The 14,514-nt window shown below is 37.2% G+C and overlaps 1 protein-coding gene across 6 annotated transcripts in view; it reads left to right on the forward strand.

Annotated features, from left to right (window-relative positions):
• MARCHF7 (membrane associated ring-CH-type finger 7) overlaps positions 1-14,514 on the forward strand; it is a 58,167-nt gene that overhangs the window by 8,892 nt on the left and 34,761 nt on the right. For 5 of the 6 annotated variants that reach the window (XM_030328095.1, XM_030328096.1, XM_030328100.1 and 2 more), the window contains exon 2: positions 11,157-11,321. The exons of the other annotated variant lie outside the window; for it this stretch is intronic. In XM_030328095.1, coding sequence (XP_030183955.1) covers positions 11,169-11,321 — 153 coding nt within the window. In that variant the 5' untranslated portion in view covers positions 11,157-11,168. The remainder of the gene's footprint in view (positions 1-11,156; positions 11,322-14,514) is intronic. 6 annotated transcript variants of the gene reach the window in all.

Genomic DNA, 14,514 nt, shown 5'->3' on the forward strand with positions numbered 1-14,514 from the left:
TCTTATTTGGAGCAAAGCTTGGGGCAAAAGGAAGTGTACTTAGTTCTGTACATCTTTCTCTAATCTTAGACAAGCTCTCTGTGCCTGGTCCTCAGATTTCTGTCCTTCTTGCTGCCTTCTAGAGTCTAGAGTGCATGCAAAACTCTGCCATCTCCCCTACCCCACCCCAAAAGCAACTGATCTCTGCCTTGTATTGATGGAGGATCTTGGGCAAGCAGGTTTCATAGTCTTTCTGTAGTAGCTACATACAGACCACAGCCTTGTATCAGTTTAGAATCTGTACTGGAAGTGGGTTTCATACCCTTTATTAGCAACAGCCACTCGCACCTTGTACTCCTGCAGGATCTGGAGCATGGACGAGCTTCTTCAAGTTCTCCTTTTATTTTTTTAAACATAGGCAGGTCGTGCATCGTCATGCTGCAGAGAGTAAGACTTTCCAGTCTCCTGTCTGTCCTCATTCTTTGTTATGAGCACTCAGTGGAGGCCTGTGTAAAAGGCTTACCTTGTGTTGAGGCTCCCAGAGTTACTAAAGTGTCTTACACTAACAAATATTTGTCTTTGTGTATTTAAGAATTTGATAAATTTTGGCTGTTACCAGCCTTTTTTTTTTTTTCAATATATGAAATTTATTGTCAAATTGGTTTCCATACAACACCCAGTGCTCATCCCAAAAGGTGCCCTCCTCAACCCATCACCCACCCTCCCCTCCCTCCCACCCCCCTTCAACCCTCAGTTTGTTCTCAGTTTTTAAGAGTCTCTTATGCTTTGGCTCTCTCCCACTCTAATCTCTTTTTTTTTTTTTCCTTCCCCTCCCCCATGGGTTTCCACCAAGTTTCTCAGGATCCACATAAGAGTGAAAACAAATGGTATCTGTCCCTCTCTGTATGGCTTATTTCACTTAGCATAACACTCTCCAGTTCCACCCACGTTGCTACAAAGGGCCATATTTCATTCTTTCTCATTGCCACGTAGTACTCCATTGTGTATATAAACTACAATTTCTTTATCCATTCATCAGTTGATGGACATTTAGGCTCTTTCCATAAGTTGGCTATTGTTGAGAATGCTGCTATAAACATTGGGGTACAAGTGCCCCTATGCATCAGTACTCCTGTATCCCTTGGGTAAATTCCTAGCAGTGCAATTGTGTTACCAGCTTTTTTGATGGCCTCCTTTGTTTTATTTCTTTTGGAGGGGCTTACCATTCTTTGTATTTCAATTCGTCTGTTTGCCTTGTAGCCTCAGCTTTGGTGGACTTAAGAAAAATGATTTTATAGATTATCTGGCTCATTCTTGATATGTTAGGTGTTGGAATGATCGTCTCTTGTGGCTTTCCATGAAGCAGTGGGGGGGACACTTAATCCCAATTTTATTTGATTAGTTTGACTTTTCTTGACAATATTCAAGCAGAGGGGTGCCTGGATATCTCAGTTGGTTAAGTGTCAGACTCTTGATTTCAGGTCAGGTCATGATCTCAAGGTTCGTGGCATCGAGCCTTGTGTCAGGCACATGCTGATAGCATGGAGCCTGCTTGGGATTCTCTCTCCACCCGCCCCCTCCCCCCAAATAAATAAACTTTATTAAAAAATAAGCAGAGAAAAGTTGGGAGACTAGTGAAATTAATATGTGTACGACCAGGCCTTGTGCATATCCTGGGCTTTGATTTCTTCCACAAGAGTGGTAAAATGAAAATTAAATTTTGGGGAATTTACAAATGCTCCCAGGGGCAGAAGTAGCTTTTGTATCTTCATATCTCTTAGAGTCCCATTTCCCCTTCATTGTTGACCTAGTAATTCCTTATTATCTTGTCAACCTTTCATTGCTCTTAAGAGGATGCTGTTTATATTTCAGTCTAATATTTTTCATTGTTTTGAGGGAAGATTGCTTTGAATAATCTATCAAGAACTTATGATTCTCTTCCATAGCATTTTGTATATTTTTGGTATTTGTATTTTATTGTAGTTATTTATGTATTTATTTTTATTCCATTCACTCCCTGTACCCCTTAAGTATGAGTTCAGGAGATAGGTTTTTTTTATATTTTGAGAAGTTAGCACCCCACCTGGCATATTGAAAGTACTCAGGGGAAAAAAAAAGTATTCTTACTTTAAAAAAAAATTCTTTTTTTACATTTATTTTTGAGACAGAGCACAAGAGGGGGAGGGACAGAGAGGAGACACAGAATCCGAAGCAGGCTCCAGGCTCTGAGCTGTTAGCACAGAGCCCAACCTGGGGCCTGAACTCAAAAACTGTGAGATCATGACCTGAGCCAAAGTCGGACGCTCAACCGACTGAGCCACCCAGGCGCCTCAGTAGTCAGTAACTTTTAAAAGTTGAATGAACTGAAACTAGGAATTTTTTTTAAGGTAGTAATTGGAAATTAACTGAAAACAGTAGGTTAGAGTTCTGGATGCTGAGCCAAAGAGTTTAGGCTTTTCTTTTTAAGGTATTAAAAAAAAGTTTGGTTGGAAATGGTGCATTACTAGTAGAATGAAATACAAAAGAAGGTGTGTGGATTAATGATGAGTTTGCCTTAGACAGATCTTATTATGGTATTTATAGAGACTTTGTTGGTTTACCCAGAGTACCCTTGATGTCCAAGTAAAGTCTTGCTGGTAAACATTGTAAAATTCAATTTTAATTTGTTTGTATTCCAGTGTAAGTTGTGAGAAAATTTTTCAGTTGCATTTAACATGTGATTATGAGATCTTGATAATTTGCAGATAACATCAAGATACAGAATTACAGAATTTTGCATGTCAGGTGATGACATGGAATTCTTTTAGGCTTTTTATCTGAACTAAGAGAAGGTGTAAGGAATTATTTTTGCCACAGAATAGATTTGAATTGTGCTGTTTATAGGTAGAAAACACATTTTTTTTTTTAAATCTGAAGATATTTTAAAATGTTCAGCAGGTCACTGGAAAACATGAACTTGTTTTAAAGAGCTCTTCAGGGGCGCCTGGGTGGCGCAGTCGGTTGAGCGTCCGACTTTGGCTCAGGTCACGATCTCGCAGTCCGTGAGTTCGAGCCCCGCGTCAGGCTCTGGGGTGATGGCTCAGAGCCTGGAGCCTGCTTCCGATTCTGTGTCTCCCTCTCTCTCTGCCCCTCCCCCGTTCATGCTCTGTCTCTCTCTGTCTCAAAAATAAATAAAAAAACGTTAAAAAAAATTTTAAAGAGCTCTTCAGAGAGTTTCTTAGGAAACCTAGCAGAATGATATTATCTACAAAAAAATAGTCAATTTTTCTAGTAGCTAACAAGTTACAGGTTTATGAGATGAACGTACTATATAAATTGTGGAGTTGATATGAACACCTGTATTCCACTCCTGTTGCTTATGTCAGCCATTATTAAAATGCCTCAAGGTGAGGGTACACTTAACAGGGTAAAATCACAACTAATTAGGTAAACTAGCAGCTAAATATCTGCTCTAGAGAATCTTCACCTAAGAGACCTCTGATTTCCAAAATTGAAAAGTTCAATAAAGTAAAACTCTCAAATTGATCAAAAGATTTTTGTGGCTCGTTTCCTTCTTTCTGCATTCAAACCAAGTCTGGAAAATGGAAAATCAGCCCCTTGGAGCTAGCAGTGCTTCAGCTTACTAGTCAAATATGGTGATAAGGAACATGAACACATAATGTGGGTAGACCCGTGATGCCTAGGACTTGCATGGGGCTTAAAGAGAGTATAAATTGTGTTGTGGAAGTTTCATAGTAGTCATCAGTGCTATATGCAACTTCAGTAGGAAGGTATTCCAGATAGTTTACATACCCCTTCAGCTCACGCTCACGCTCATGCTCTGCTCTCCTGACTTCACTTATAAAACAGGAGTTCGAGGATGAAATTATCAAGAATTTCAGTGTGTCAGCATCAGAGCTTTCAGAGTCCTATACTTGTGCAAAGGTGTCTCACACCTTGGTGATATGTTTATTTTATTACCATACAGAAAGAGAGCTGTGTAACTCTGGAATCAAATCTAAAGAAATTTAGATTTAAAGGCATAATAGTGTTAGAAAAACCTGAGAAACTATTACACTGACCATTGAGGAAAGATTGTACACGTGAACTTTCTTGTGCTATACTCTTTAAGTTTTGGTTAAAGCTTCAAATACCTTTTTTCCGATAGTCCATTCTTGTTTACACCTTTATTTTATAGCACTTTACAACAATTTAAGTTATATGGTTATTTATGTGGTTTGTTTTCTACCTGTCTACAACATCTTCTTAGTCACTATCTCAGTGTTCATATTCGATGTTATCCTCTGACCACATACCTTTGTTTAGTGTTAATGTGCCTAGCACACACACTAAGCATCTAGGCTTGAAAAGATGCCTCCATAATACTTTGTATGTGGTCTGGTAGCAGTCCACATTGTAGGTGGTCTGGTAGACGTCTTCCAAGGACCTGCACATTTTATTTTTTTCTACGGTTTTTTTGTGCTTTCAACCTACATCTTATGCAACCAAGTTATGTAAGTTTTCTGGTAACACCTACATTGTCAGAATTCAATCAATTTATGTAGAGGAGTTGCCAAAAATAGTTTTATGCAGTATAAATTATATATCTCAGAGGACTCTGCCTCTTTGCCTTCTCCCAAGAGGTTTGTTTTGAGCAGATTTCCTACTAGGTTAGTTTCATTCTGCAAGTAAGTCTGCAAGTAAGAATTGGTATAAATACAAAGTAACTATAAGGTATGATTAAGAAGCATAATTGTTAAAGAACTGGCTGCAGGCCTGTATCTCTTAAAACAAAATTTGTGTCTCTATACTTATCACAAATATAGTCCCTTGTTTAGTATTTTTTAAGACTTCTTAATAAAATGATAAATCTGGTACTTGTTAAATCATTTATGGGTTTTTGAATGTCTGTATTTAACCAGTGATATTCTTACTACTAATGCAAACCTTCTTTAAAGGTCAAATTCATAATCCTCTTTAATAAAATTTGTGTAGTATAACGTAAATGGTTTATAAAAAACTGAAGGTAGAAAAGATTTGTTAGGTGACTGTATGCTTTATTATCCAAACCAGGCCACTTTTAAGACAAACCAAGGACTATTAATAGTTGTCTTGGGATAATGAGCACAAATTAGGACTTTTCTGGCCATGCCAGGCAAACCAGGAAATATGGCCATCCTACTTAAAAGGAGAGAAGTCTTTTGCCCCACCCTTCATTCCCAGTCTCTTTCCAAAGGCACTGACCCTCAACTTTTTAGCTGTTCTAGAATTTATCTTCATATTTCTAAATAATGTGTTTATACGCTTTAATAATTTTTACTATTATATGTATTTTTCCTATTCACCCTTGTCTTCTCCAATCACCTGTATTCCACAGCATGTTTGTAGCAAAATTATTGATTCAGTAGTTTATGTTTACATTATTATAACTATGTAAATTTTAAGGTTCACTTTGCCAAACACCCCCTTTTTTGAAAAATAACTCTGTTTTCCTAACAAAACTAATTTTCCATTTGTTCTTTGTGCTCAGCATTTTTTTCCCAATTTTTTTTTTAAGTTATGTATTTATTTGGGGGTGGGGGGACGAAGGGAAAGGGGGAGAGAGAATCCCCAAGCAAGCTCAGCGCTGTCAACCCAGCTCCATCTCAGGAGCTATGAGATGATCTGAACCAAAATCAAGAGTCGGAGCCACCCAGGCGCCCCTCCCAATTTTATAATGGTCTCTGACACATGCCAAAATAGTTTCCTTATGATTTCCTCCACCCCCCCTTAGAACTTTGCTTTCATTATCTGGGATCCTGCTCCAGTCTGGATTAGCTGTTCCCTGTGCTTCCTATATATCTTTGGAACTGTTTCCTGTGTTCTGTGTCTGGAGTTTCTTTTACTTAAATTTCCTGGGTTCCATGTCTGTTTCTTTACACTCTCATTTTTCTAGGATATGTTCTTCATTTAGCTTCCTTTGACTTTTTTTCTTGTTTTTTTTTTTTTTTTTTTTTTTTTTTTTTTTTTGTGTTAAAGATCTTGAATGTCTGAAAATGTGTCCTATTCGCCACCTTACACTTAGTTGCTAGATTGGAATTCAAGGCTAAACCTTTTTCTCAGTACTACAGGCAATTGCTTCATTGTCTTAAGCGTTTTTAAAGTTGTAATTAAGAAGCCAGTAGGGGGTCTTCCCTTCATTTCTCCTGTTCTCAAATTTCAAGATGATAAATTGTGATTAGTGTTGGTCTTTTTTTCTTTGATCCTGCTGGGTAATCTAGAGCCCTTTCAATGTGGAGATTTATATCTTTAAATTAATAGAAAGGTTCCTATTTCTTTGGTAATTTTTCTTCTCTTTTCACCATGGTTAAGTCAGATGGTAATTTGCCTGGTTAATTCTCTTAATTTAAGGTTGTATTTTCTACTTCTAGGAGGATTTCTCAATTTATTCTTAATAGTTATATTGAATTTAGATTAATGTATCACATTTTTTAAAAAGCATATCCCATTTTAAATGGGCCACACAAGATTTTTATTATCATCTGATTGCTTTCTTAAGGACTGTTATTTAATGAATAGATGTCTTTTGATCCCTTTGAGGACGGTAGTTATCTCCTTTACTTAAATTTTCTTCAAGTTCCTTTTTTTTTTTTTTTTTTTACTCTGGTCTCTCTTTCAAATTGGAAGATTTCTTTGGATACTTACTTAGTGATCCTTATTGTTTATCTGTTTGAAGGAAACACTAAAACTGTTTAGAGAGACGCCTGAGTAGCTCCATTGGTTAAGCATCCAACTCTTGTTTTAGCTCAGGTCATGATCTCAGGGTTCTAAGATAGAGCCCAGATTAGGCTCTGTGCTGGGCATGGAGTCTGCCTAAGATTCTTTCTGTCCCTTTCCCTCTGCCACTCCCTCACTCCAAAAAACAAAAACAAAACAAAACAAACCCACTGATTAGAAACTCTTGGTGACTAGTAGACTTTGCTGTGGAGTAGGATGTTCATGTGGCAAACTAGCTCTGTCACGGGGGGCAGTCCAAATGTCAGTGTCCAGAAATCTTACTGCTCTGGTGTTTTGTTTGGTGATCCAACAGTAAAAATCCCTTAATTTTATGGCAATATTGTAGAAATAGGACCAGGAAAAAGTTCTCAGGTCTCAATATTGAACATGTTTAGATTTTGTTTTATTTTTTTTTACATTTACCCCTGTAAAGATGATTGTATGCTTAAGTGAGGTGGATTGCCTGTGAAATCCTTATTCTGTAGAAGCCTTATTTCGACTTTTGGAAGAATGAAGCTAGGGGAAGAATTTGGAGTTTTACCGTTCCAGCTACAGATTTTAATTCAGCTCACTTTCAACCCCATGCATCTTTTTTAATGGTACTTTTCAGGTCTTGGTTCTTTTTAGTGTGCTAAGGCCAAATGTTTTGCTTTTAGTTTCTATCTCTTTCTAAGTGCCTAGGGTATAGTTTTATCTTCTCTGCTTAATTATTATACCTCTCCTTCTCCTCTAGATTTTCCAAATACACATTGAAATCTATTGCTTTCAGGGCACCTAGGTGGCTCAGTTGGTTAAGCCTCCAACTTCGGCTGAGGTCACGATCTTAACAGTTTGTGAGTTCAAGCCCCACATTGGACTCTGTGCTGACAGCTCAGAGCCAGGAACCTGCTTCAGATTCTGTGTGTCTCTCTCTCTCTCTCTCTCTCTCTCTCTCTCTGCCCCTCCCCTGCTCTGTCTCTCAAAAGTAAATAAACGTTAAAAAAATTTAAAAAAAGATCTCTTGCTTTTTGTGGCCCCCTTTCCTGTTCTTTTTTCATGGTTAAATCTTTTGGTTTCAATTATTGTCTTATAAAGGTTTTGGAAAGAGGAGCAAATAGATGCATAAGGATAACCTGTCATTTTTTTTTTTAATAGTAATTTATTTTTGAAAGAGAGAATGTGTGAGCAAGGGAGGGGTAAAGAGAGAGGGAGGCACAGAATCTGAAGCAGGATCCAGGCTCTGAGCTGTCAGCACAGAGCCTGATGTGGTGCTCTAACTCACAAACCTTGAGATCATGACCTGAGCCAAAGTCCAGGCTTAACCTACTGAGCCATCCAGGTGCCCCTAGGATAACCTGTCATGTTTTAACAGAAAGTTCAAAACTGACCTTTTTTGATAAGCTTTCTCTTTGATCTAATCATATCTCAGTATAATTTTTACTGTGGTTTCTCATTAGCTAGATACTCTTAGTGGAATCATTTTAATTGATCATGCATTTGTGTTTTCATGTTTGTTGTATATTTCCTACTGTTTTTTCCTCTATTCATCTTTTCTGTTACTGCCTCATACCATGTTTTTAAAGTAAATATGATCAGCAAAGGAAATTTCTTTTGTAATATTTTTTTCTGTGTGCTGTTACCTTTTATTTTATTTTTATTTTTTAATTTTATTTTTTTATTTAAAAAAAATTTTTTTAACATTTATTTATTTTTGAGAGACAGAGCATGAGCAGGGGAGGGGAGGGGCAGAGAGAAAGGGAGACACAGAATCCGAAGTAGGCTCCAGGCTCCGAGCTGTCAGCACAGAGCCCGATGCGGGGCTTGAACTCACAAACTGCGAGTTCATGACTTAAGCCGAAGTCGGACGCTTAACTGACTGAGCCACCCAGGCGCCCCTTAATTTTATTTTTTAAAATTTACATCCAAATTAGTTAGCATATAGTGCAACAATGATTTCAGGAGTAGATTCCTTAGTGCCCCTTACCCATTTAGCCCATCCCCCCTCCTACACCCACCCTCCCAATCCTCTGTTCTCCATATTTATGAGTCTCTTATGCTTTGTCCCCCTCCCTGTTTTTATATTATTGTTTCCCTTCCCTATGTTCATCTGTTTTGTCTCTTAAAGTCCTCCTATGAGTGAAGTCATATGATTTTTGTGTTTCTCTAATTTCACTTAGCATAATACCCTCCAGTTCCATCCATGTACTTGCAAATGGCAAGATTTCATTCTTTTTGATTGCCGAGTAATACTCCATTGTATATATATAGCACATCTTTATCCATTCATCCATCGATGGATATTTGGGCTCTTTCCATACTTTGGCTATTGTTGATAGTTCTTTTGTAGTAACTTTTAAGGTAGAAAGTTGTGATTGATCCAAGGTAGGTAAGTTAATAAGGTTACATGCCAAAAATAAATTAGGTATTTTTACTTCAAATGTTTAAATTTGAATATTTTGGTAAAGCAAATTCTTTAAATGCAAGCAGCATGTCAGGAAAGTGAAGTGCATCTGTTTATAGTTGCTTTAATTTGAATCCATTACCAGAACAATAAGGGAATTTTTGACATTGAAAGTGAGGGAAAAGTTGAGATTATTATTTCTTATTTGCGACTTTCTTTTGCCCTTCTCTTCTTTCTCCTCTCAAGACTGGTGGTTTCTCAGTTATCTAGTGGCCTCATTTCTAAATGAGGATTTAGATTTCTAAATCCTTTCCCCAGAAAATTTTTAAAGTTTATTAATTTATAAAAATAATGTGAGGGGCGCCTGGGTGGCTCAGTCAGTTAAGCATCCAACTTTGGCTTGGGTCATGATCTCACGGTTTGTGGGTTTGAGCCCCACATCAAGCTCTGTACTGACAGCCCAGAGCCTGGAGCCTGCTTCAGATTCTATGTCTCCCTCTCTCTCTACCCTTTTCCTTGCTCACACTGTCTATCTGTCTGTCTGTCTCTCTCTCTCAAAAATAAATATTAAAAAATATGTTTGGAAGTCTTTATAGCAGTACTACTTGTAATAGCCTAGAACTGGAACCAATTCAGTGTCCATCCACAGTAGAATAGGAAAATCAATTACGTGTATTGATATAGTAAAATACCGTACAATCCAATTAAAGTGAACTTACAACAGCTACATACAACGACACAAATGACTCTCACAAATACAATATTGAGCAAATAAAACCAGACATAGAAGAGTACATGTTGTATGTTTCTGTTCATATAGACACAGGTGTCCACCTCTGTCCAAAAATAGAGCATTTCTGTGAAACTGTTTGTAAGCTGAAATTCGTGTAAAGAGAAGAAGCAAATACCATTAGTTTATGTGAGAAAACTATTGAATGTTCCCAGCCCAAAAAATTACCTCTTGTCAGACTTTTCTGGCACCTTAGGCCACATCTTGTTAATGGTTGCATAAAATACATTGAGGTAAAGCACAGAAACTCATAGACACAGTTTAAAGTCATGGGAACTTGATGCCAAGACCAGGAATGTAGTTCCTGGGAAAGGAGGTTGGTGTTGTCACTTGCTACTCAGTACACATTGCCTCTGTAATTGCTTGTTGCAAAACAAATACTGAATGTTTTTTTTTTTTCACTTTGCACCTTTTTTTGTTTTTGAGAGAGAGTGTGCCTGTGTGCATGCATCACAGGAGAGGGAGAGAATCCCACCCAGGCTCCACCCCAATACAGAGCCCAATACAGGGTTTGATCTCAGGACCCTGAAATCATGACCTGAGCCAAAATCAAGAGTCAGATGTGTATCCAACTGAGCCACCCAGGCACCCCATTGCCTTCTTTTTATAAAAGCAAAAATTCTCTTTGGATTTCTTCTGGTTAGTGAAAACAGGTGAAGTAGCATAACATAGACTTTTGAAAAGTAGGAGATACCTGCATAGTTAAAAGATCATGCATAGCTATTGGGACTCTTGGTGTAGGTTAAGGAATATTTAGTAAAGAAAATTTAGAAGTCATTCTCATTTTTGAAAAATCCTACAAATTTGTGTAGGATTCTATAGAGAGAAATTACTAAGGAAAAGAGCCCAAGCTTTGGCAACAACCTGAGTTCCTCATCCCACTTTTATCAGCTTGCTTCATTTTATGGGCAGTAGGAAGCCTTTGATGGACTTTAGACTCCTGCCTTGTAGAAGAAGAGTTTCGATGGTCTCATAATTCCCCATGCCTGATACAGTTAATTTGCATGGTTAATTCTTGATTTGAGTTGATGATTACTCCTGGGTGGCTTAGTCAGTTAAACATCTGACTCTTTATTTTGGCTCAGGTCATAATCTCAGGGTCGTAAGATCAAGCTCCTCATCAGGCTCAGAGTCGAGCCTGCTTGGGATTTTCTTTCTCCCACTCCCTTTGCCCCTCACTGCCCACCCCCCACCCCTCCCCAAGAAAGAAAGAAAGAACCTAAGGTTTCCATGATTTTCCAAAGACAATTAATCAAAATTTACATTTTGCAGGAAACTTTAAGAATGGAGTCTAAACCTTCAAGGATCCCAAGAAGAATTTCTGTTCAACCATCCAGCTCTTTAAGTGCTAGGATGATGTCTGGAAGCAGAGGAAATAGTTTAAATGATACCTATCACTCAAGAGACTCTTCATTTAGACTGGATTCTGAATATCAGGTAACAACTTAGAATATATGTATACAGTCTCTTTTTCAAAATCTCCTGGGGCCACATGTTTTTTAGATTTTAGAAAAGTGTAATTTTAAGATCTTCAGCTGGATCTGAAACATCCTGTAATAAAACCCATTAATATATCTGCAGGAAAGTGAATGACCATTTACACCAAGTATTAGGAACTCAGTGTTTTTCCAACTTTGTGGACTTCAGAATTATGAAGAAGACATTGTGGTTTGGGTCACCTGGATGGCCCAATCAGTTGAGCATCCAACTCTTGATTTTGGCTCAGGTCATGATCCCAGGTCATGGGTGGGATTGAGTCCTGGGTTGGGCTCCTATGCTGAGCAAGGAGCCTGCTTAAGATTCTCTCTCCCTCTGCTCCTCTCCCCTTCTCATATGCCTGCCCTTGCGTCCGCCCCTCAAAAAAAATAAAGGCGGCCTTGATGCTCTTATGTAAAATAATTTTACTGTATTTCAAAGACTTGGAAACCTGTTTACTTAAAAGCATAAGTATCAATTAAGTGTAAGTTTAACTTGTCAATGTGGATGACTTGGTCAAAGGACCAAAAACTACATCCTTTCTTTAACATTATATTATGAATTCATCTGACTTTTCTCTGCACGTACGCAAAGCAGTGGTGGAATAATGAATTTTTTTTTAATGTTTATTTTTGCAGGAGAGAGAGAGACAGAGTGTGAGCGGGGGAGGGGCAGAGAGGGAGATACAGAATCTGAAACTGACTCGAGACTCTGAGCTGTCAGCACAAAGCTGTACGCAGGGCTTGAACTCACAAACTGTGTGATCATGACCTGAGCCAAAGTCAGATGCTTAACCAACTGAGCCACCCAGGCACCCCTGATTGTTAAGTGTTTTTATTCCACAGTATGGCTTTTAAATATTTTGATTTTATTGGTAGGTGATTGTTAACAGACTGTCTTTTAGACGAACTTTAGGGTTTTATTTTTATGGTTAGTTAAGAGTTTGCAGATTCATAATCTACATAAACCTACATAAGCTACTCTTATGTAGTTAATTTTCCTTTAGATTGACAGCAGAGTTTTGAAAGGGCTTATTAGTGATATAAACACAGTAGTTGTAGTATAAAACAGTATAAATTTCAAAAGGCATGATTTCTAGGTTTAATGCAATTCATATGGCTGATCTTTCAAATTTAAATTTATTGCATTATTGTCTGAACAGCTAATGAAATCATAAGTGATGTGCAAAAGTCTGTTTGGGTAACTAGAATCTAAAAATCCTTTAGTGAGAATTTCCATTTAAGTTATTTAAAAATATGTATATCATGTGATGTGTATTATATGACAGAGTCTCATTTTAAAATATTTCTACATAGTAATAAGCATTTTATAAAATATTCAGAGAAAGACTGAAGTAAAATATTTCTCTAAAGTGCCTAATCTATTACATACTTCCTCACTTTTTACGAACTATTTACTTACTCTCATTTTATTTTATTTGTGTTTTTAAAGTTTTTTTTTTGAGAGAGCACAAGTGAGGGAGGGGCAGAGAGACAGAATTCCAAGCAGGCTCTTGCAGTGTCAGCATGGAGCCTGTTGCAGGGCCCAAACCCATGAACCACAAGATCATGACTTGAGCCAAAATTGGATGCTTCACCGACTGAGCCACCCAGTCACCCTTATTTTATCTTTTAATGTTTGTTTATTCATTTTGAGAGAGAAAGGGGGAGGAGGGGAGCTAGCACCACCCATAAGCCGGGGAGGGAGAGAGAGAATCCCAAGCAGGCTCTGCATTGTCATTGTATAGCCCGATGCAGGTCTTGATCTCAGGAACTGTAAGATCATTACCTGAGCCAAAATCAAGAGTCAGACACTCGACTGAGCCACCTAGGCACCCCAACTTAGTCTCATTTTAAATGTTGGTTGATAATGTATTTTTTTATTCTGTTGCTAGACAAAAAGGACACTTGCCCAGAGGTGCAGAATTGTATATTTTCATTCTATAGAAAAGTTCTGGGTTAAATGATTGTTACTGATTAAGAGCACGGATTTGTTTTTTTCCAATTTTTCATATAGCTTGTTAGTAAGGAACAAAGACTCTGAAACCATACTGTATTGCCTGGATTGGAGTCCTGTTCTGTTATTTGCTAGCTGTGTCAACCTAGGCAAGTTACTTTACATTGTTCTTTCTTATTTTCCATATCAGTCAGTTGGGTTATTAGTGTTAGGTGAATTATTACACTGAATGAGAATAGTGCCTGCCACATGATAAACACTATGTAAATGTTAGCTGCTACATTTGTTTTCATTATAATTGTTATAGCTAATTATATTAAGTGTAAAGTCTTAACTACATTTAGAAAATTTATTGACATCCACTTTAAAACATATTTACAATACTGTTCCTTCTGGCTTTTTCTTCTTTTTCTTAATGTCCTACTAGATTACTCTAAAAGTCTCAGTTTTCATGGTGGAAGTTCAACAAATGCAACCATGAAAAACCACTTATATCTTTCATTGATTGTTAATAAGATAAATCAGCTTTGGAGTTTTTCTTAATGTTTTTCAATTGCTTTAAGTGACATCCATTTTTTTCTAATGGATTATAGGAACATTTCCAGTCTTAAATCAACTACTCCTAGCCTGCTTTGCTCTTTAGCTTTGATTTAGAAACTGAAATTTCTGTGTTCTTGTGTAAATTATTTTTTATCTGGGTTTCTTCTGTAAAATGGTGGTAATAGCTTTTCACACAGTTATTACTAGGATCAAGTGAAAGAAATAACACATTAAAGCACTTACAACAACTGTGGCTGGAGCTTAGGGTTCAAATGTTTCCATTTTATAATGATTATTGTTTCCATTTTATGATGATGTTTGTGATTGTTACTGTATTCATTATTTCCTGGCTTTATTTTGGTTTAAATAGATAATACCCTTAAGGTACAGTGTAATATGTTACCAGAATATTTAAATTACATATTATATATTTAGTTTTATATAATCTTAATACTACTCAACAAAATGTATGTTTACATTTACATTCCATTTAAATATCAAAGGGAATATTTTAAAAAATTACTCATGTTTTCTCACACCTCTTTGCAACCTAGCATTCCCCTTATCTCAGACACTTGGTAAAGCTGAAGCTTCAAAAAGATAGGCATGATAGATCAATTTCAGTTACATTAAGGATTAAATAATAGGGAAACACCTT

This window comes from Lynx canadensis, chromosome C1 (genome assembly GCF_007474595.2).
Source record: "Lynx canadensis isolate LIC74 chromosome C1, mLynCan4.pri.v2, whole genome shotgun sequence".
NCBI lineage: Eukaryota > Metazoa > Chordata > Mammalia > Carnivora > Felidae > Lynx > Lynx canadensis.